Source organism: Cyprinodon tularosa, unplaced genomic scaffold (genome assembly GCF_016077235.1).
Source record: "Cyprinodon tularosa strain WSP-4 unplaced genomic scaffold, ASM1607723v1 ctg579, whole genome shotgun sequence".
Lineage (NCBI taxonomy): Eukaryota > Metazoa > Chordata > Actinopteri > Cyprinodontiformes > Cyprinodontidae > Cyprinodon > Cyprinodon tularosa.
Genome location: NW_024039317.1, coordinates 141435 through 163244, shown reverse-complemented (window position 1 = coordinate 163244; position 21810 = coordinate 141435). Strand labels below are relative to the sequence as shown.

General features: G+C 40.3%; 1 protein-coding gene across 2 annotated transcripts in view; it reads left to right on the top strand.

Moving 5' to 3' along the window:
- The first annotated feature begins 213 nt into the window (after positions 1-213).
- Positions 214-21810, top strand: part of LOC119797279 (E3 ubiquitin-protein ligase SMURF2) — a 100679-nt gene continuing 79082 nt past the window's right edge. For both annotated transcript variants that reach the window (XM_038306294.1, XM_038306295.1), the window contains exon 1: positions 214-408. In XM_038306294.1, the coding sequence (XP_038162222.1) occupies positions 357-408 (52 nt within the window). In that variant the 5' untranslated portion in view covers positions 214-356. The remainder of the gene's footprint in view (positions 409-21810) is intronic.

Here is a 21810-nt window from a genome sequence, read left to right as displayed (position 1 = left end):
TGCTGTCGTCACCGGTCAGCTCGGGAAGCGGGATCTACCCCCGGAGGCTCCGCACTTCAGCCGCGGAGGAGCTGAGAGGAGCCCGGGCCAGTCACCGCCATCCTCTGCAGCCCGTTTACTCATCTCACCACCGCTGGACACATTTTTCTTTTTTCAAAGATAACGAAATCTATCATTTTCACTTTTTATTTTAAATTTTTTTTTGGCATCTATGGAAGTTCCGTCCACACCCGGGCTGCAATGCTTTGAATCGATCACTGACTAAAACTGGCGGAGAACTTAATTAAACCCTTTTTTGTTATTATTTTTCTACATCCAACCACACGTTTTCAGCAGGCGCTGATCAAGATCAAGAAATGTCTAACCAAGGAGTCCGGAGGAATGGCCCCGTCAAACTGAGACTAACAGGTAGCCAACATCAGCTTTTTCCCCTTTTAAACCCCTAAATATATTCCCACACATTTAGCCAGAGAGGGTCGGTGTAATCTCTGGAGGAGAGCAGTTCCCATGGGCCATGGAGTTGGCTTTTCCCCTCCCCTTGTAACACATTCAATAAGACAGATACATTTAATTATGCATTTTATTTAAAGAAAATCAGGGTTAAATTTGATATTAAACGAGTCAGAGCTAAAAAAGCGCTGTATTCTGGTATTATTGTTCTTGGAAATAGTCTGAGCCCTCCGATTGTCGCCAGTAAGCACCTCCAGCAGACATAACAGGGCTCCCGGGGGTTACGCTGCGCTGCAACGGTGCTTCTCTGCCTATTATGTCACTTTTGTGCTTAACGAGAAGTTGGCGACAGAAAAAAAGTGAGGCTATAAAAGAAGGAGCGCGTGATTTCTTTTCCATTTCCAGACGTTTAAAGGCATGTGTGATCTGCCGAGTGTGGCCGCGCGCTGCCTGACAGACAGACGGTTTCCCATTTAAAGTTGGCTAGCTAAGGGTTAGCCTAGCTAGCTAGCTGAGCTCTAACTGAAAACAGTTCAGACAGCAAACATCCTCCACAGGTCACAGGAGTTATAGACGGTGTGCAGCGATCCTTTAACCGCCTGCAGACACAAAGCTGCCTGCTTTGTTTGTTTTTTTGTAGCTTAAAGCAGGTCATTTTTACAGAACAGGATTAGGGCCACTGGAAAAAAAAAAGTTAACTGATTTTTAAATGTTATTTCAGCATAATATGAGAAAAAGTCAGAATTTCTTACTTTTTTCTCAGAATTCTGACAGCTAACAAACATGTTAGCATCAAGCTGTAAGCCATGTCTGTTTTAGAGACTAGCTCTCTTGTTATGATCACCTTCTGCTCCTCCATTAATGAAATAGCATCACCGGGGACCCCTCAGGGGACCCCAATGTGAGTGCTTCCACATCTCTCCCTTCATGCTGCCCATCTACATTAAGATCCACAATTCTGAGATTAAAGTCAGAATTCTGAGAAAAAAGTCAGAATTTTGAGTCAGAATCTACATTAAGATCCAAAATTCTGAGATTAAAGTCAGAATTATGAGAAAAAAAAGTCAGAATTTTGAGATTAAAGTTAGAATTCTAGTAAAAAAAAAAGAAAAAGTCAGAATTCTGAGATTAAAGTCAGAATTCTGGAAAAAAACAGTAATTATTTTAAGATTAAAGTCAGAATTCTAGTATAACAGTGAGAATTCTGAGAAAAATTCAGAATTCTGAGATTTAAGTCAGATTTCTGGTAAAAAAAAGTCACAATTCTGAGATTAAAGTCAGAATTCTAGTATAAACAAAATTATGAGAAAAAAAAAATCAGAATTATGAGATTAAAGTCAGAATTCTGGTTAAAAAAAAGAGTCAGAATTCTGGGAAAAAAGTCAGAATTCTGACTTTTTTCCCGTATTACACTGAAATAATATGTAAAAATCAGTTAACGTTATTTTTTTCTTAAGTGGCCCTAATCCTCTTCCGTAAATTTTTAACCCTTTCTTGCATAGAAGAAGGTGTATTTTTCGATTCATGTGTGTTTGATTAAACAGGAAATGCATTTTCATTTAATCCCAAAACTCAGATTAAGCTGGTTTAACTGCGTTTTGGGGCTTAAAATTTGGATAAATTTGTCCTCTAAGGTGAAAAGTTGTGGCCCAGAATTACAGAAAAAAGTAGTTTATTTAGCATTTCTATGCAACTTTCAGAAAAAGAAATGATTGAAAGAGCTTTTTAATAGTTCTGCCCCTGCGTGTTTGAAATCTAAACATTTTCCACCATTGGAAACAGTGATGGAGAATAAATGCACAAGCTAATAAAATTATTTACCCATCTTTTCCAGTTTAGTTCATTGGGTTTATATGTGCTTAAATTTATTGAGGCTTATTTTAGTTAATTTAGAAAAATGCACCCATTTAGAAATATATGAAACAGGGAACAACATTTTCCCAATAATCCTGAGCTAATTTACTAACAAAAATTAAATAAATCAGTTAAAGATAATGATTGTTGGCGGAGTGGCGGCCTGCGTTTAAATGCAGAGGTTAATTTCTCCAATGTTGGATCAATAAAGTGAAATTATTATTATTTCAATATAAAGTTTACTTCGTCATTAAAAACAGGTTTTAACCCGACAGCAAAGGCAGCCTCAGACTTGCTGATAGTAGCAGAGCTAAACGTGTCCAATGCAATAGGGAGCTTTATAAAAACTTATTAATATCACTAATTCTTCCATCTATTTGCTAAATAATTAATTTGATTAAAACTTCAAATAGAAATTTTCCATAGAAGCTGATGGATGTAGGTAGGATCCCCTGTAGTGGTCTGTCTTACAGCGGCTTTGGAAAAGCCTCTGACTGAAGACAGTCGTTTATTTCAGTTTTTTAACCCATTCTTGCATTAATTGACAATCTCAGATGTTGAAAGAGTTAATCTAAGTTTTTGGACAAAATATCCACATTAATATGGATGTTAGCTTGGACTGAAATAACCCCTCGAATAATTCAAGTTAATATATATACTTAATTTCTCAAACTCAGTGTCAATTATGTGCCTCAAGATATTGCTCAACTGCTCAGTGCACTGTGTCTCAGTCTGGTGATTTGTGCCCAGACTTTTCACTTCCTGTCCCACCAATACCAGGATATCACACGCTTATTATCAGCCATTCTATTAATAACCTTTTAATAACCCCCCATTTTTCCACAATGTTTCTTGTTTATTATCAACACCTGCTTCAAAGGCATACCAGAAAGATGTGGTTTATATATTTCCGATATGGATATCAGCCCAGATTTTGAAATTGGTACACTCTTAAATAATTGGTTCAATTTGGAAAACATAGCAAGTCATCTTCTGTTCATATTTGCAAAAATCTTGGATTCCTGGGTTCTTTTTTCCTGAAATTTAGACTTTTATGATGAAGCTTTGGTAAATTTTTTTGTGTGTTTTTAGCGCTGGGGTAGAATAAATTACAAGTATACTAACATGGCAGGTAGTGGAGCTGAGTCACACACGTAGGCAGTGGGTGAGTGTTTGTTATTGCAGGTAAAATAGGTCAGTGTTTAACAGTGTTGTTATTATTGTTATTATTATTAGATCAGCAACCCTGCTTGAACCAGTGACCGTCTCTCACCTTTACGTTACAACTTGCTGTTAAACATGAAAATGTGAGCCGTCTGCAGCAGCAGGCTGCTGTGCAGGTCACTTTGGACATCCCGCTCCCACTCCACTCTCCCTCAGCCATTTCGTTTGTGCCTTTTTAACACAAACAGCAAAAAAAAAAGAAAAAAAAAAGCTTACATGAGAGCAGGATGGTGTTTTGACTAGGAGAGCGGGTCACACAGCTGCCCTTTATTTGATCTACAGCCAGGACCTGACCCAGATCCCATTGAACGGCCGCCCAGTTCCTCTAGGAGGGGCCAAAATAAACGTCTAATGTTTCTGATAGTAGAGAGGGGTGACTAAAAAATATGGGTGGTTTTGGGATGAAGTTGGATGAATATGGTGAAGGACAGCAGGATCTCAACACACCATGTTTTTTTTTTGGGTTCTTTTGTGCTCATTAGTGTGAGGCAGAGGTTTGTGCACCTGGTTGCCCTGCAAAAACACTGCAAGAATGAACTTCACAGAACAACTCCACGGTTTTCCATGAAAGAAGTTGTGTTTCCCATTACAAATATGTGCAAAACTCTGTTGATGTTATGCGTAAAATACCTATTTCCATGAACTAACCGATACACCTAGAAAAGCACTCAGAGAACGCAGACCTCCGCCAAGCAGCACATTTAGCCCCATATTGTAATTTTCACCTGGGGTTAAATCCTGCACATCATCTGGATCATTACCAAATTTTAATGAATTAGTCTTTGGCAAGAGGTGCACTTTGGTAACAATTCCCTTATATAAGTTTATTATAAGTTTATAAATAAGGCACAGAGTGTTTCTGCAGCCTCTGGTGTTTGTTCTGCTCTCACTTTGTTTTTTTGTTTAGCAGATCGACACTTCAAGCCTTTTCCCGTGTTTTTGTCTTGAGTATAATAATTCTGGACATTTTCGAATCCGATAATAGAGCTGTCAACAGTCACTGCTGCCACCCTCTGGTTTAGGGGGGAACTATGTGTTCCCCAAATATTATTTAAGAATCCTTTAAAAAAATTCTGCATCCGGATTATGATGTGGATCATCACCAAAATGTAATTGATTGTTCCTTGGACTGAGGTGTACCTTTAGTAAAAATGTAATTAAAATCTGTTTTTAACTTTTCCTTGTTTCCTTACTTATCTTGTACACAGTCATGTGTACATTGCACATGAAGACATTTGTTCAAGTGATAAAAAATACATGGCAGTGGCAGATGTAAACACAAGATATAACCAGTGTTGAGCAACTAACTTAAAAAAGTAACTGGTTATACTTATGAATTACTTTTCCAAAAAAGTACAGTCATTATTAACAGCCATAGTTGTTCTGGTAACACGTTACTTAATAATACGTTAGTCCAAACACTGGATATAACCACATTTCAGCCACGGCTCTAGTGGACGCCATCATCCTCAAACCACTTCCAGTTTTCTTCTTCATGTTTTTACAAAGCGTTGAGGTCCAGCTGCAGATCCTGTGACCTGTGATGGAAAGAAAGTGTTTCCAAGATGTTTTGTGAAATATATCTCATTTTAAAGGCTCCCTGGATCTTTTTGCATCCCCTTATTTCATTTTTTCAATAGCTTATATATGCTTAAAACATCTAACTTTGATTTTTTTTCGAACTAAGAACCTGCATTGTCTATTGATTGAAGTTGGACTCTGAGCATATTGCTTTTGCTGTGTCATGTCATCTGCAAAATGTAATTATAATGCTACGTTTACACCAAAAGCGTTTAGAGTCCAGCCCCCCCCATCTTGGATGCTTGAGCTTAATGAAGTTAGAGCATTTTATGATACCCTTGATGCGTGTTTAGCAAAGCGTGTTCGAAAGCTTCTGATGCACTGCGCTGGTTTCTTGTGTACAACAGCAGGCGTTAGAAAAAGAGTAGCTTTGTTTTATTTGCTGTGCTGAGTTGGAAAAAGGTAGTTTTATTGTGTTTTTAAGCTAGAGATCATTGTTTGGAGCAGTATTCTCCCCTCCTTCCACTGGGGGGAGCTGTCACTGGTAATCCAGCCAAAACTCCTTTAAGCCGACCAGGCTCTCTGGGATTTCCTGCTGGAATTTGTAGATCCGTCCCGGAAGCACAATCCGTTCTGCGAATGCTTGAACAGATCTATATCCGGGTTTCCATAAATAATGTAATTATGGTACTAAAATCACTTACTTCTATCCTTAACTCACTAAAGAATGTTAATAGACATCTTTAAAAAAAGCTTTCTGACGTTTCTGATACACTTTTGATGCTTTTTAATTTTCTCTGTTAAACTGCTCCTCTGACGTCATCATCAGACATGCTCAGAGCAGTCCGGCAATATGATTAAACCATGTTTATCCCCACTTTAGTATTTTCTATCTTTAGATTACACACTATATACCATAATGTTAAAACGAAAGAAAAACATAAAACTCAAAAAGACTAGATTTATGTTTAAATCCAAAGCCGAAAAAGTTGGCCACTGAAAGTAGTATATGATCCCATTTCTGGTGCAGACTGGGCAGAGATGAGCGATAAAAAAGGATTTTGAGGCATTTGTTTTTCTCAGGAAATACATTATTAACCTTTAACACATTAGATTTGAGTGCGTTTACAATTTTTGGGGAGGGAAAACCCTCATTTAGGTCTTTTTAACAACGGATCATGCTTCTGGGGACGGATCGGTTAGTGACAAACCCAAGTGTTTTTTAAGTGGTAAAAACTACAAATACCTGGATATAAAGTTGAACATGTTTAGTTTAAGTAGGTATTTATAAACTGTTAGTTTAATGATCTGAAAATCCAAACTCCTGGCTTTTTATATAAACATAGTGTAGTGTAACCTTTAAATATATATATATATATATATATATATATTGTTCATTTTTTATTGTTTTATGCTGACAGCTCAGCAGGACTAAAGATCACGGCTTGGATGCAATGTTTGTCTCTCTCTCTGACTGGTTGATGCTCCACACAGAGCAGCAAAAGCTCAGATTTTCCAACTCGAGCGTCTGACGTATGGGACGGACTTAAACTCCTCGATGCTCAAAACTAGCTGTGTTTTGAACTCCAAACAATTCAAGATGTGCTAGGCCAGATGGTTGATGGCGCTGCAGGGCGCAGATCCTGATGCTCATTCAGGTGTTTTTTAAAGGAGTTTTAGGGCATTTTGAATCTTCATTACCTTAAAAAATGTAGCATTTTCTATGTGGTTTAGATGTTATAGGTCACATATAGGGGTAATGAGTGTTAACCTGACTTCTTAGACTGATATGTAGCACTCAAGTTTAGCTCTACACCTTTTTAATCAGCACCTGCTTCCATAGAATCTCTTTGGGGTATAAAAGCACGTTCAGCAGAACCTTCTGAGCCGTGCACCAAAGTTTGGCTTCAGCTAGTCGCATAAACAAATGAAGTAGTAGTAGACGTCAAGAGAAGCCAAAACTTATGCTTTTATACACTTAAAATGAAGGGAAACTGTCCTCTGCACTGTCATGTTTTTGGTTTGGCTCCTTTTGGTTCAGCTCTTCTTTTTTTCACAATTGTATGTAGTGCCTTAAACCACAATGCTGTAACGTGATTGGGCGTTTTCGGTTGGTCTCAGAACGGTTGAAGGGGGACAAGGTGGATTTATGTGTGTTTGTGAACACAGGAATACAGCGGAAAAAAAAAGAGGATGTTTAACAATAGTATTGCGATTTTTATATATTTTAATTATCTTGCATTTAAAATTCTTAGGCTCTGTTTGCAGGAAGCCAGGTTTCAGTGCATCCATAAAACCTTGGGGTCTGTATGCTGGTGAAGAGTCTCAGTCATCCAGGTCATAGTCATTCAAAAAAAGTAAAAAAAAAAAACAATGCTGTTTAAGCTACTGTATAAAGCCTCAAACTCAACACTTTTTCTAACATTTTGAGTTGAAAAAGCTTCCTTGATGGGAAGCGAAGCTTCTTGAAAACTTGGAAATAAAGTCCAGTGGATTGTTTCTCAACCTCTCAAAACCCACCGACGTTTACATATAATAATAACTTAGAATGCATGAAAATTACACTGGTAAAAATGTTTACCGATATAGACATGTTGGAAAGCTTAGATTCTCCACAATTCAACCACCTAGTTCACAACTAGCACAATTATAGCAGCATGTTGAAATGTAGCATGACAAAGCAGCCACTGCTGTTCAAAGAAATGCCTTATTATTTCGGAGAATAAAAAAAAACAACTTTGAGTCATGTTTGAACTGATGCAGCCTGGGTATTTTCCTCACCCAATTTTCATGTATATATTCAGAAACTAGAAGGTGTTAGCTTTCAAATAGCGTATCACTCATGTAATTTGGGCTTACAGTTCCTTGGTTATTTGCTTTTCCATTTGGGAATGCAAAATAGGCGAATTTCCCAGAAATGAGGTGGATTTTAAGAGGCTAACTTTTTTGGAATGAACCTTTGGGTCTGTTTGGGTGTCCTGTCCTCTGGCAGCTGTTTTTTTTTTTTTTTTACAACGAATTAAGGAAATTTGCAGGTGAATTTGTTTTGCTGCAGCCTTGGACTGCAGGTAGTACTCATGTGGTGAAATGCTAAAGACGTGTCTCTACTGTGTGAAATAGTAGGACCTCACACTCACAGACCACCTTTCCTTTAAAAGCTAAGTGACAACACTCTGCAGTTCTCCATACAGCCAAAGAAAACGCCATTCACTCTTACATTTTCTCTTCATTCAAGGTCCTTTAACCCATAGAAATGGTTCAACAGAATATAAAAACCAAAACATGTGGATTATCCAGGGTTTTACACATGTGTTTGTGCTACACTGCTAAATCTGCCACCTAAGAAGTTGCAACATCACCGCCGGGGTTTTTGTCATTTACAGTCAGACTGATTTTCTTTTTTCTTGTTTTTTTTTTTTTTTGACACGTAGCTGCTTATTAACTTCTCCTCAGACAGCCTGCGAATGATGCGTTGCTACATCTGAAGAGAGCCTGTTGCCGTTTGTCTTGTAGGCGTCCATTTGAACCAGATGTTTTACATGTTTGCCAGCGACCGACACTTTGGAGTAAGACTGACTCCCCCTCCCCGGACTACTGCTGATCACTTCCATGTTATGTCACATGTAAACACAGCTAATAGCATTACATGCTCGATTGTCTGGGGCATAAATTACGCCGTGAAAGGCACGGCTCATTGCTTTGTGTGATCATTCATAAATTCTCCCATGGCTCTTGGAGAGTAGTAATTTGGGGGTGGGGGGAGGGAAGGGGCTTTCTGTGCAGCTATGGAGGCAAAGCCACACAGAGCGCCTTCAGATGGGATTATCAACACTGAATGCGCTCCAGAATCATAAACTCTTCCCTTTGCCACAGATTTTCTGCTCAGATCTGCATTCTTTACCCCAGCTCCGTCTGAGCCGCTCGTTTACAGAGCATATGGTTTGCTCGTCGGAATTCCTTTGGCACGACGTAGATCGACGATCTCGGTGGGATTCCCTAAAAAATCTCCGCTCTCATCTCCCCCACCTCCAAGTCCCTCCTGTTCTTTCCGACTGTAAGCTTCTTCTTCTGCCCCCAGACCGAAGCACATTTCATTCCCACACGTACCGGCTGGGCTCCTCCGCATTCTCGACTCTCGTTCCATCTCCAGCATTCTGCGGCTCGCGCTTGTCCTTCTCTTCCTTTTAATTGCAGATGATTAGCAGTTGATGGTGCTGCAGCTGTTTCTACAAACAGCTATGTTATTTTGGATGAAAACCTTGTAAAGAGGTCCTGTCTGTTAGATGACTGACAGTTGAATGGGCCCAGATGCACAGAAGAAAACTGACTTGTTTTAAGGATGCAACAAAGGCCCCTTGGGTTTCACACTGGCCCCACTGTGTGCTTTGGAGTGAATGGCTCTAGGTCTCTGCTTTTTGAAAGCCTCTTAGTCCCACTGTAGTATACAGATGGAGTTGAGGGGGGCGGGAGATTTCTTTGGATCTTTGTTGGTTAATTGAAGATTTTCCTGCAGCTGGGTGTAGAAACGTGGGATGGGGGGAGGATCTGTGAAGGCACAGGACCTGAGGATCAAGGAAGTTTTAATGTGGTCTGTGGTGGCTCTCAGTGCATTCATGTGGTCTCAGTCAGAGTCGTGTTTTTTTACAGAGTGGCTGTATGGAAGTGATTTGAGTTCATCTGGGTGTTCAGACAGGATCCATCGTAAATACGCAGTGATTAGCTACATGTGGTGAGCGGGGCTTCAGTACTGAAATGCATTTTAAGGGAAACTTTTCCCGATTTTTGCTTTTTTGTGTAGAAGTTGTAAAAGTTAGCTAGATGATCATGAGGGAAAATAAAAGGAAAGAAAATGAGCATAGGAAGCTCAAAGCGTGGCAAGCCATCATGTAGTTAGTTAACATTTTACGCCCTCCCCCTGCTGAGAGCCTCGCTTTAATTTAAATGGTTCCACCAATTAATTGAGCGGCTAGATTTGGCTTTTGCTGTTGGTTCAGCTGCTTCACAGTCAAGATGAAGACAGCGGCAGGAGGGGAAAAATGGAGGAGAGCGAACTTCAGAATAAGGACCAGAGATCGACTGATGTTTTTTTTTTTTTTATGCTGTTAATATCTTTGGTCCGATTTTTGTATGGCGGGAATTTTGTTCCTTTACTGTAGCAAACAAATGAAAATTTGAATAAAAATTTTGAAGAAATATTGAAAAACTTCTTAATTTAAAAAAAACAACGGTTTTGAGTGTAACTGAGATGCTGTTTTCAAAAGGTTTTGGTTCTTGTACTTATTTTTTTTTTTATTTTCAAGTAAAACATTTTTTTTTTTAATTTCTCTTTTTCAGACTGAGTTTTTACCAATTTAATTATCTTTTTTACGGTTAACATTCTCTTTACTTCAAACCCAATGCAAAAACAAAAATGATGCCGCTACCAGCCATGCAGACCTAACTCGAGAGGAAAATAGAAGAATAGAATAGACGAGAATTGAATCTGTAAAATTTGAAAAGGATGCAGTTCATATAATCCAATCTAAAAATAAAAAGGTGAAATAAATACGCATCAAGGACTAAGGCCTTCGTACATGGGTCGTGTGCGCTAACCTTTGCGCCACCAAAGCACACCTCATTAGCTGTATAGTGAAGGACTATAGAGACTGTAAAATAGCCTTTTAAGCCGGGCTTTAACTGTGCAATTTTTTCAGTCGTTGCTCGCAGCTACAGCTCAATCTGTACAATGAAACCGCAGGGTTGAAACTAATTGTTGATCCGTACATGGTGAGCTGACAGCTCACCATGTATGTTCTGTGCAGCCCGAAGCTCTGATGCGATCTACCTGCTCACACTGTACGTATAAAACCCACGTTGTACTCAGCTCCGCAGTGAGATGGCCCTACTCTGACTCGTCTATCCAGAAGCCAAACCAGTAGAAAAGGAATATGAAGCTCACTAGAGTGAAATTAGCTGCTTTGGCAATTTATGCAATTTTGTGCTGAAAGCCCTAAAAAGAAAAGGCAGCGATGTATTTGGGCAAAGAAATTGCTGAGCAAACATGGCTACTGCAGTGGCTACTGCAGTCCTTCAATTTCACTCGCACCGCCGCCACGCTTCTGTGTTTTCATCTGAGAGGAAGAAGAAGAATCCTTGTTTGCGCACTGAGCGATTTGCCTACAGCGGCCGACTGAATTTAAAACATGTTTGATTTTCTCCCGACCTCCCTATTCCTGATTGGGAGGTGGTTGTGATTTCCCCCTGTATACCACACGACGTACAATCAGGCTGAAAGTCAGCCCGATCGAAAAATTCTCGCAGGAGTGGAAAGTCGGCCTGAAAAGGGCAAAAAATCGTACAGTGTATTCCCGGCTTTAGCTGACAGAGCAACCCAATTAGAGCAGTAATTATATAAAAAGATTATAAAACTACAAACATTTTGCAGTTGATTGTTTATGTCTGTCCATATGCTCATCCAGAACTCCTCAAGTGAAAAAGTTTTAGTTTCACCCTGTTTAATTTAGTAAAAAAAATCTTCTTTAATGAGCCTTTGGCTGTCTGGTAATTAATTGATTAGTCAGAAAAACAATCGACATGTTAATAGATTTGCAGAATAATCATTAGTTGAAGGTTCTGGTTTACTCTTGGTCATAGGGGAATGTTCTTTTTTAAAGAAAGACCCATTGAGAGGAGGAGAAGCACTCATCCGTTGGGGTGGGGGGGCTCTTCAAAGGGCTTCTCTGTTAACCTGTGGTTGTTAATGGGTCAGAATTGAATTAGCGGTGAGTGGATATTATGCTGCTGGCTCTTCTTCCATCCCTTCTGCCTCACTGTCTGAATACTACACTCTCACATAGATCTATGGCATTGCCCTCATTATTTCCTTCCTTCTGAACTAGAAATCTTTTGAAGTCAACCTAGTTTGGTTGTTGCTGTTGCCATGGTGTACAAGCCCAGTTTAGGTGTAGATCCCTGATCATTTCTAGATAGGTTTGTTTTGGGGATTTTAATACCTGGGTTAAAGTTATCTTGGGTGATTGTTTTGCTTTCTGTTTCCTCTGCTTTGAAAGGCAGCGGGAAAAATGATTTCAATCAGTTTTGAAGAAAAGCGCTTTGCACCTCCAGCCCAGCAGGTGGCGTCAGTAAGAAGTCAAATGCCTCACCAGCTGTTCTCATCATTGCCTCAGTACAATTTTCTCACCTAGCATCCGTTTTGTTAATTGAATCCCAACATCTCCAGTTGTAACAAGCATGTGTTAAAGATGAGAAAATTATTAATATCCAAATTTAATTTCCTGATCTCTAGTAAGACATTAAAGATGTGATGAATTGTAAATTCATAAGAGGACTGGATCTTTTCTTATTTTCACAGAGAGGACTGGATGGTTGTTATTAGCGAACGGCAAAAATAAAATATATCAATCATTTATCCAAACCTGAAAATGCGCTGTAGCAACTGCCCTAGCAACCACCGTAGCAACCGCCTCAAAACCAGTGATGCCATTTCAAAAACTACTTTTTAAATTTAATCATTAGTATCTTAATATCTCAAGACTCTAGTATTGATGTTAATTGATGACAGGAGAGCTTTTTCAATTAACGATTAACTTTAAAGTTAAATAAAACTATCCTGCTGCAAAGCTTGGCTTTACTTTAATCTCAGCCAAATTGATTTGTGAAGTGATAAACGAAACGTGGAAATAAACCAAACATAAGTTGTTAGATCATCCATCCACTCTGTGGTGAAAGCCGGGAGTTTAAAAAGGCGTTCTCTGCGAGTATAGCGAGCCACGAAAGCCCGCTCAGCTGACAGCTGCTGAGGAGAGCTGGCTGAAAGGAAGCAGACGCCTCTGGAACAATATCAATATTTGTCCAAGAAAACAATATCTTGGTAAACTAAGCAGACATTACAAAAATCACGCCTAAAATCATTATCAAGTTTTTGTGTATTAGAAAATAAATCAAACTGTCGTTATTCTTGGCATTGCTACTTCCATTTCAAACAGTTGGTTTTGAAGTTCACTGCAAGAAACGTCCCAGGATTCAGTGCCACTCAACAAATAATCCCGCCCCTCATCATCCCGGGGGTAATCTGAAAGTCCAACCTCCAGATGAGGAGCCTTTTTATCTACAGTAAGTCTGGACCTGTGTATTTGAAAATGCTCTAGTAAATTGTGTTGAAATGTGCCTAGAGCTTTCCAAATTCTGTATAATGGCTGCAAGTCCCTGCAAGGGAATAGGGGCTCTGGAACGGCTTTCTGCTATGCTGCCTTGGCCAAAGAGCTCTGGGGTGTAATCCAGCCAGTTTAAGTTTTTGTATGGTCTTTCTTAACTTCTCAGATAGGCATTTTCCCTTCATTCACCAGTAAAAGTGATCAGTCTGGATGCGTTTTAAGGAGTTTCTGCCAAAACTACAAATATTTTTTAAACATATTCCATTTTTGTGACGTTACAACTTCAAATTTTACTATTTATTGCCTCAAAAAATAGATTTTTTCCATTTTTCTTAGCCAAATAAATGTTTATATTTTTATTCCTCCCCTTTTACTCCGACACCACTAAAGAAATCCAGTCTTAGTTGGCTTTTAAAATTCCCCAAACTACTAAACACAGGGCTTCCTGTGTGTCGTTTAATCTTGGTATTACAACATCTTTAATTATATATTGAAACGAGGTGGTGGCAGCATCATGTTATGGAAGATGCCTTTAATTAGACACCCGTCATTAAAAACGTATGGAAGGCTGAATTTGTCAATTTAAGTAAATAAATAAGAGATTTGCATCTGTTCCTTGTCGTCAGGTGTTTTATCTGTAAGAATATAAGTTTAAAAGTTGCAAATACAAGTTCCAACCCTGCGGTTTCGTCGTACAGTGTGAGCTGTAGCTGCGTGCAATGATTGAAAGAAATCGCACAGTGTACAGCTTCACCCTCCTCTCTTTTGCTGATCGAAATAAATTCAGACCATTTGGAAATGGCATCTTTAGCCTTTTAAGCTGTAATTAAGTTGGTTCTACTAATTACTTAGGCAGCTGTAGGCATGCTGCACTTTTCAGATTTTGAACAAATTGTTGACCTACACTATATTGCCAAAAGTATTTGCTCACCTGCCTTGACTCACATATGAGCTTAAGTGACATCCCGTTCCTAATCCATAGGGTTCAATATGACGTCGGTCCACCCTTTGCAGCTAGAACAGCTTCAACTCTTCTGGGAAGGCTGTCCACAAGGTTTAGGAGTGTGTTTATGGGAATTTTTGACCATTCTTCCAGAAGCGCATTTGTGAGGTCGCACACTGATGTTGGACGAGAAGGCCTGGCTCTCAGTCTCCGCTCTAATTCATCCCAAAGGTGTTCTATCGGGTTGAGGTCAGGACTCTGTGCAGGCCAGTCAAGTTCATCCACACCAGACTCTGTCATCCATGTCTTTATGGACCTTGCTTTGTGCACTGGTGCACAGTCATGTTGGAAGAGGAAGGGGCCAGCTCCAAACTGTTCCCACAAAGTTGGGAGCATGGAATTGTCCAAAATGTCTTGGTATGCTGAAGCATTCAGAGTTCCTTTCACTGGAACTAAGGGGCCAAGCCCAGCTCCTGAAAAACAACCCCACACCATAATCCCCCCTCCACCAAACTTTACACTTGGCACAATGCAGTCAGACAAGTACCGTTCTCCTGGCAACCGCCAAACCCAGACCCGTCCATCAGATTGCCAGATGGAGAAGCGCGATTCGTCACTCCAGAGAACGCGTCTCCACTGCTCTAGAGTCCAGTGGCGGCGTGCTTTACACCACCGCATCCGACGCTTTGCATTGCACTTGGTGATGTATGGCTTGGATGCAGCTGCTCGACCATGGAAACCCATTCCATGAAGCTCTCTGCGCACTGTTCTTGAGCTAATCTGAAGGCCACATGAAGTTTGGAGGTCTGTAGTGATTGACTCTGCAGAAAGTTGGCGACCTCTTCGCACTATGCGCGTCAGCATCCGCTGACCCCGCTCCGTCAGTTTACGTGGCCTACCACTTCGTGGCTGAGTTGCTGTCGTTCCCAAACACTTCCATTTTCTTATAATACAGCTGACAGTTGACTGTGGAATATTTAGGAGCGAGGAAATTTCACGACTGGATTTGTTGCACAGGTGGCATCCTATCACAGTTCCACGCTGGAATTCACTGAGCTCCTGAGAGCGACCCATTCTTTCACAAATGTTTGTAAAAACAGTCTGCATGCCTAGGTGCTTGAATTTATACACCTGTGGCCATGGAAGTGATTGGAACACCTGATTCCAATAATTTGGATGGGTGAGCAAATACTTTTGGCAATATAGTGTATCTGTGAGACGGGAGTCCTCCTATGCCTGTGTCCATGTGAGCCTCCTCCACTTGTCTCCTGTTGGTTTTCCAGTCGGTCCAGTGTGCCAAGGTGAGATGCCTCAGCAAGTTTGCTGAATGTCTCATTAGCTCTGATAAACGTCAGTGCATGCAAGGGTCATTTGACTTTTCCTAGAAACAGAGGAGTAGACAGGCTGGCCGGGCTTGTTTCAACTCAGCTGTCTGATGGAGAACAGCACACTGGGATTTATTCTTGGACATGTCGGCTCTGCTTTAAACCTGGCTTCAGGCTCCAGTCATTATGAGTAACCTAAAGCATATGGACGCTTCTCAAGGCCCCTGCGTTACACCTTGAGGTGGTTGTTGATGCAAACGCAACAAGATGCCAACAGCTGACTGGAGACGTTTATCCAGGCTTCATGTCGGAGTCCTGGAGGGGAAAGGATCAGAGGAGAGATAGTTTTGCGATCATGCTGGATCACATTTCAAAAGGCAGCTCCGCTCAAGTTCAGCAAATACAGAACAGGATTGCTAAAAGAAATCGGAACAGTGGCCGAAACGTATTTAATCACCCCTCCCACCTCCACGGCGGTTCCTACTGATCTGCTTTAATATGGGTTTCTTTTTTAAAGTGAGTTTCATCATGTGTAACCGTCTGGCTGATGAAGGTTGTGGTTTTCCTCACAGGAAGGACATAATAAAACTAACATCCAGATCAAAGCTAGACTAGGAGTGCCTGATGATTCACCTCCCCGACAGGTTCTGCAGACACTGATATCACTCATATCAGGAAATCCTGTCCTATTGTGTTGTAATAGATATCGGAACCAACTGTCTGATGGGCTTTCTGAAGAAACATCAAACCAGATGGTATCATTTTCTGTTTTTTTCTTGAGAAAAGTCAATTTATGTCAATGGATTTTGGAAAAAAAAATGTCTGTAAGCCTTTACCAGCTTTGCACACTTATAAGCTCACATCTTTTCCAGTATTCTCTGAAATTGATCTAGCTTGGTAAGAAAGAAACAAGTCAGATTAAATATTTATGGATGTTTTTAATTTTAAGAAACACGTTTTATGTTTGCAAAGGTGAACTAATGCCTAAGCCCCATTCTGCTGCCGAATAGTTCTCCACCACTTTAGCTTCACTGTTATCCCATAAACTCTGCCCGAATTTGCTGTCCCTATTGCAGAATAGCATCCCTACGGCATGATGCTGCCACCACCATGTTTTTCCATAGCATGGATGAGCTGTTCTGCATTGTGTAGTCTTGGAGCTCCGTGACAGAGTGTAGTGTATCCAGGCTGTTATATACCAGGATTTTCTCCTTCAAAACCCCACTGAAAAGCTTTATTTATACTGATATGAGTTATATTTCTTGAGAATTTTGTTTCTCATCTTGATTTCCCACGAGATAATACAATTATGTAGGAGTGTAAATCAATTTACCGTCATCTTCGGGCTATTAGCTGCACCTGAATATAAGCCACAGAAGCTAAATTGCATGATTTGTACATATACAAGCCGCACTGGACTATAAGCCGCAGGTTTTTTATGTTTAAGTATCATATGATTCATGCACAGAGAGGATTGTCGGGAAAGAGGCAACTGTTTGGGGAAGCTCCTATTTATTAACATTTCAACACAATTTGCATACTTGCATACGTTAACTGTTACAATTTAGTGCAATAGACGCTCCCATTTATAAAGATTAGTACAAACAAGTTGCATATTTGCATAACGTTTTCAAACATTTAGTGCAATAGTAGATACAGAACATATAAAGCTACAAGAACAAATAAAGTGCCTGTAACATGACAGTAAACCTTAAATTGCAGTAACACGGCTCCTTAAACTACGTCATACCGTAACCCTCCTCTTCATCTTTGGTGAAGTACAAGGCTGTAACCAGAAAAGTCAAGTCATTAATACTCATCTTCGTCTTCTTCCTCCGTAATAAAACCACAAAAGTCCTCATCTTCAGTGTTGGAAACAAACAGGTTCAGGGCTTCATCAGCCACTCTCCCCTCTCTTTCGATGTCGCTCTGAAACCAACAAACTCCTCTTCGTCACTGTCAGAATCAGAACAGCCTCTGAAAGGCCTCAGGTGTGGCAGCGTCCTCCTCTCCATCATGCAGAAGTCCAGCCTTTCTGAACCCATTGGTGATTGTGGATTTTTTATTACCCTAGTGGCCGTTAGCTGTAAAAATCCATAGTTAAGCTGCAAGGTCGAAAAATGGGAAAAAGTCCCGGCTTATAGTCCAAAAATTATGGTACCTTTAAAGAGAGACTAGCTGATAGAAAATTTCTCTTGGAATTACACTAATCTCTGTTGTTATTTATAACCAGTTCTTTTGCATTCTTCTGAATGAGCTCAGAGTCTTTATTGGTGGAATCCCTCCCTTCCATCACCCTAATCTTTAATTCCCTCTCCAAATAGACCATTTTCCTTCTGACATCACAGTTACGCCAGAGTGGTAGCACTTTGGATTCAAAACGAATGAAATTATCGTCAATCGCTATAATTTCTGGGACAGTTTAACATGGAGCAAAGTTGGCTATTGGGAAAGGGTATCAAGAAGTGGAGTTGACCAATAAAAACACTTTGCAGGTTCTGCTGCAAAGGAGCTTAAAATTACGTGTTCGCTGCCAGAATGGACAGAGTACAGACAATTTAAAGTTTTAACTGCTGATACTGTGGCAGCAGGGCTTTAAGACAAGCTGAAATAATCCTCAAACATGCTTGTTGTATTGTCTTTTGTTGGTACGGATTATGGTTTGGCTAAGTACCGTTGCTCATCCAGCCATGTAGCTAGGGCAGTTCGCTGTTAGCTTGTGTTTGTTTTTTCTGTTTACATGTGGCGTGTAAGAAAAAATTATGTTCAATATATTTCAATAGATGATATTACTATTGATCCAAAATCCTTTGGGGTGTCTTACGTTTATATAACTCTTAAACCTCCAGCCACTAGTTGGCAGCACATCTCCAAGAGTATTATTCAGTTGCCGCATTAGCTAAAGCAAAGCCACTCAAGATCTCCTGAGGTTTTTCAGAGGCTTAGTATCATTAAAATTACTAAGTATATAAGGGCTGAAAAAAAATGTATCGCGATTAATCGATTATTGAAATAATCATCAACTAATTTAGTAATCGATAAATCCTATAAAGTATAGATACTCTAAAACATGCATTTAGCTAATTGTGAAACCCACTTCAAGGAGTAATTATACCAACATTTTCAAAATATATATCAATATTTTGCATTAAAAAGGGTTAGGATCTGTCAATACGCTCTATCAAGAACTCCACAAGTGGAAATGTTTTAATTTCACCTAGTTTATTCTGTATAAAAAAATATTCTTTTAGGAACCTTCTGATATCCGATTATTAATAAAATCATCAACGGATTAATGCTTCAGAATGGCTTCCATTGTGCATGTCCGATAATGTCCTTAAAACAACCTTAAACGTTCTTTTTTTAAAATATGCTACTCACCGGGTCGTCAGCGCTGTTCAATGACGTTCCAAAAAAAGTTTCGTGAAGAAAAACCGTTCCTGTCTTGTTTTATTTAGCATTTTGTAAATCCCAGAACTATTTTTTCCGATACATCACAACCGTTTATAAACTTCCGCTTCCCGTTCGAATCTGAAGCGTGCACACTCCAGACCACTAGTTGGCGACGGTATCCTCTACCGTCAAACTCAAAGTCCAATATGTCCTCCTCAAGAATCCACCTTTCGTATTCCATTTTCAGAGTTTTTAAAAGTGTTTAATAGAGACGTTAGTACCTCGACGTCGGAGTACACAGAGTGCACATGCACAATGGAAGCCATTCTGAAGCAGCCAGGGGGGATTCTGCATGAGCCAAATAGCAGAGACAGGACCAATTGTCAACATTTTGATGTCGATCATTCGATTTCATCCTGGACACTACAGAAAATGGGCTAAAATTGTAAAAAACCGGAATTTTCCTTTAATGGCAAACTCAGTTAACTGACCGTTTGGACAGACGATGACTGCTTTTGACTCCGTTGGTCACGTAACTCCTCCTCCTCCACTGCGCGGTGCCTGCGCCATTTTTGTTATTAGTCACCGCTGTCAGGTAGTGACAGCCTATGATGACAGCGGGCCGCTGTGACAGCAAATCCCTTAGTACTTTGTGAGGAGAGCTCTCCATGCAAAGCATTCTGGGATATATCTGCGTCTTCTGAGGCCTTTCTTTTCTTCTCATATGCTTCGTAGGCACTTTTTCTTCTACGACCCTCTGACCACCATCAACTAGCAAAATTATCGTTAGTTGATTTTAATTTATTGTCTTTGTTAATTTATTGTAATATCTTGCGATAAATCGTATCAGGATACATGTATTGCGATACGTATTGTATCGCTAAAGTCTTGCTTATTCACACCCCTTGTTTACAATGGTCCATGGTCCTTTTTCTGGCTTTGCTATATATAAGTAGAACGTTGGATCGCCTTCTGTTACTCTTTACTAAAAGCAGTTTTTCAATCAGCTAGGTCCGATCGTCCATCCATTGAGTGAATTCCATCTATTAAAGTTACCTATTTACATCAGCTGTCCCCGAAGGTGAATAATCTTACAGATTTAGATAAAATCGAATTTTCTACTACGTACTTAACTTATTTTAAACAGCTGTTAAAATGCTGAGGGGGATCTTTCTGCCTGTAGCTATGCTACACCGACTGGAATACGCCACAATGTTTACCAACTGAAAAGGGGTCTAATCTCTATCAGCTTTAAGCCTCAACTCTTCACTGCACCATCCAAAGTACTGATATACATTCAAATCAGAACAAAGATGTTGAGAAGGGTTCCATACATTTTCCGTTATGCTTGTCCCAAGCGGGGTCACGAGGGGTACTGGTGCTTATCTCCAGCTGTCTACAAGCGAGAGGCGGGCTACACCCTGGACAGGTCGCCAGTCCATCGCAGGGCAACACAGAGACAAACAGGACAAAAAACCACGCTCACACACACTCACACCTAAGGAGAATTTAGAGAAGCCAATTAACCTAACAGTCATGTTTTTGGACTGTGGGAGGAAGCCGGAGTACCTGGAGAGAACCCACGCATGCTCAGGGAGAACATGCAAACTCCATGCAGAAAGACCCTGGGCCCGAATCCAGAACCTTGTTGCTGTGAGGCAGCAGTGCTACCCACTGCCCTACTCTTAATAAGGGCTGCCTTTTCTAAATAAATTAAAGATTAAGAATTATAGCAATAAGTGGGTTGTTTTTATTTAATTTAGGAGTATCATAGCACAAGGGGCAAATATATAAATGTACAACTTGCTTCTCTGATTTTATTAGAAATTTTGGGAACCATTGAATTTGTTTTCCCTTTGATTGTTGTGTGGTACTTTAATTTGGACAAATGAAATCAAATAAAATCCCAGTAAAGCAGAATGAGGTCTGCGGTTGCAGCGTGACAGAAAGCTCAGGAATGAGAATACTTGCAAGAAATTGCATTTGGTTCAGACATGACGCGTGCTGATAGTTTTTATACGGATGACTGAGCGCATTGTTAAAGCTAATTGTTGCATGCAACTGCATGCAGCTCTGTTCAGCTGCGTCTTTTGATCAAGAGACAGACCGCGGTGAGGATAATCATCATTATTTTAAGGGAGTACCTCATATTAAAAAATTATAATGAAGCATTTTAGCTAATTGAGAGCGTTTCATCTCTCCAGATTTAAAGGTTTCTCTAAGTTCAACTCATTTATTGGCAAAACAGACACCAGAAAGTGGGGACAGAATTTTAGCTGGGTGGTTGCAGCATAATAACAGTAGCTAACTTAAGCTTTGTGACTGAAAGTACTAAGGAAAGTTGGAAGTAGCAGTCTTCTGGCAAAGATTAGTGAAGTGTCCGTCCATTTCTTCTACTAAACAGGATGGGATTACTGTTCTTGGCTTCTTATCTTCCTCGCTTAAATCACAGAGGATGAGGATGGCCAAGAAAGCGAGGAAAGCCACGCAGCCGATCAAAACAGCCTCGGTCCTGGCCAGCGGTGCTGTAGCCTGCCTCGTTGTTTTCACTTCCCTCTCAGCCGTGATGGCACTGTGGAAGACTTTACTCGCTTGGATGACTTTTTGTTGGACACGTTGGGTCGTACACAGTGGAAAGAGAGAGTGATGTAGTCTGCAGGGGTAACAGGAATGCCACTGCAGATTGCCATTGTGGCATAGTTTCCCACTTTCTGGAGCTGGAAACGAGGAGAGGAGTTATGCAATTACAGTGGGCTGTATCTTGGAAGGAAAAGGTGACGTTAGACGGATGAAATGTTCTCACACTAAGAATGTAGCCAGCCCCTCTCCTTTCACGTGTGTGCATGTGTGTGGTGAGCGTCTCTGTGTTGATGAACAGCTTTGTTAAAGAGGTTTATGTTCTCTGTAGGTTTCTGGTTGTAGTTACGCTGTTGTTCTGCATCTCCCT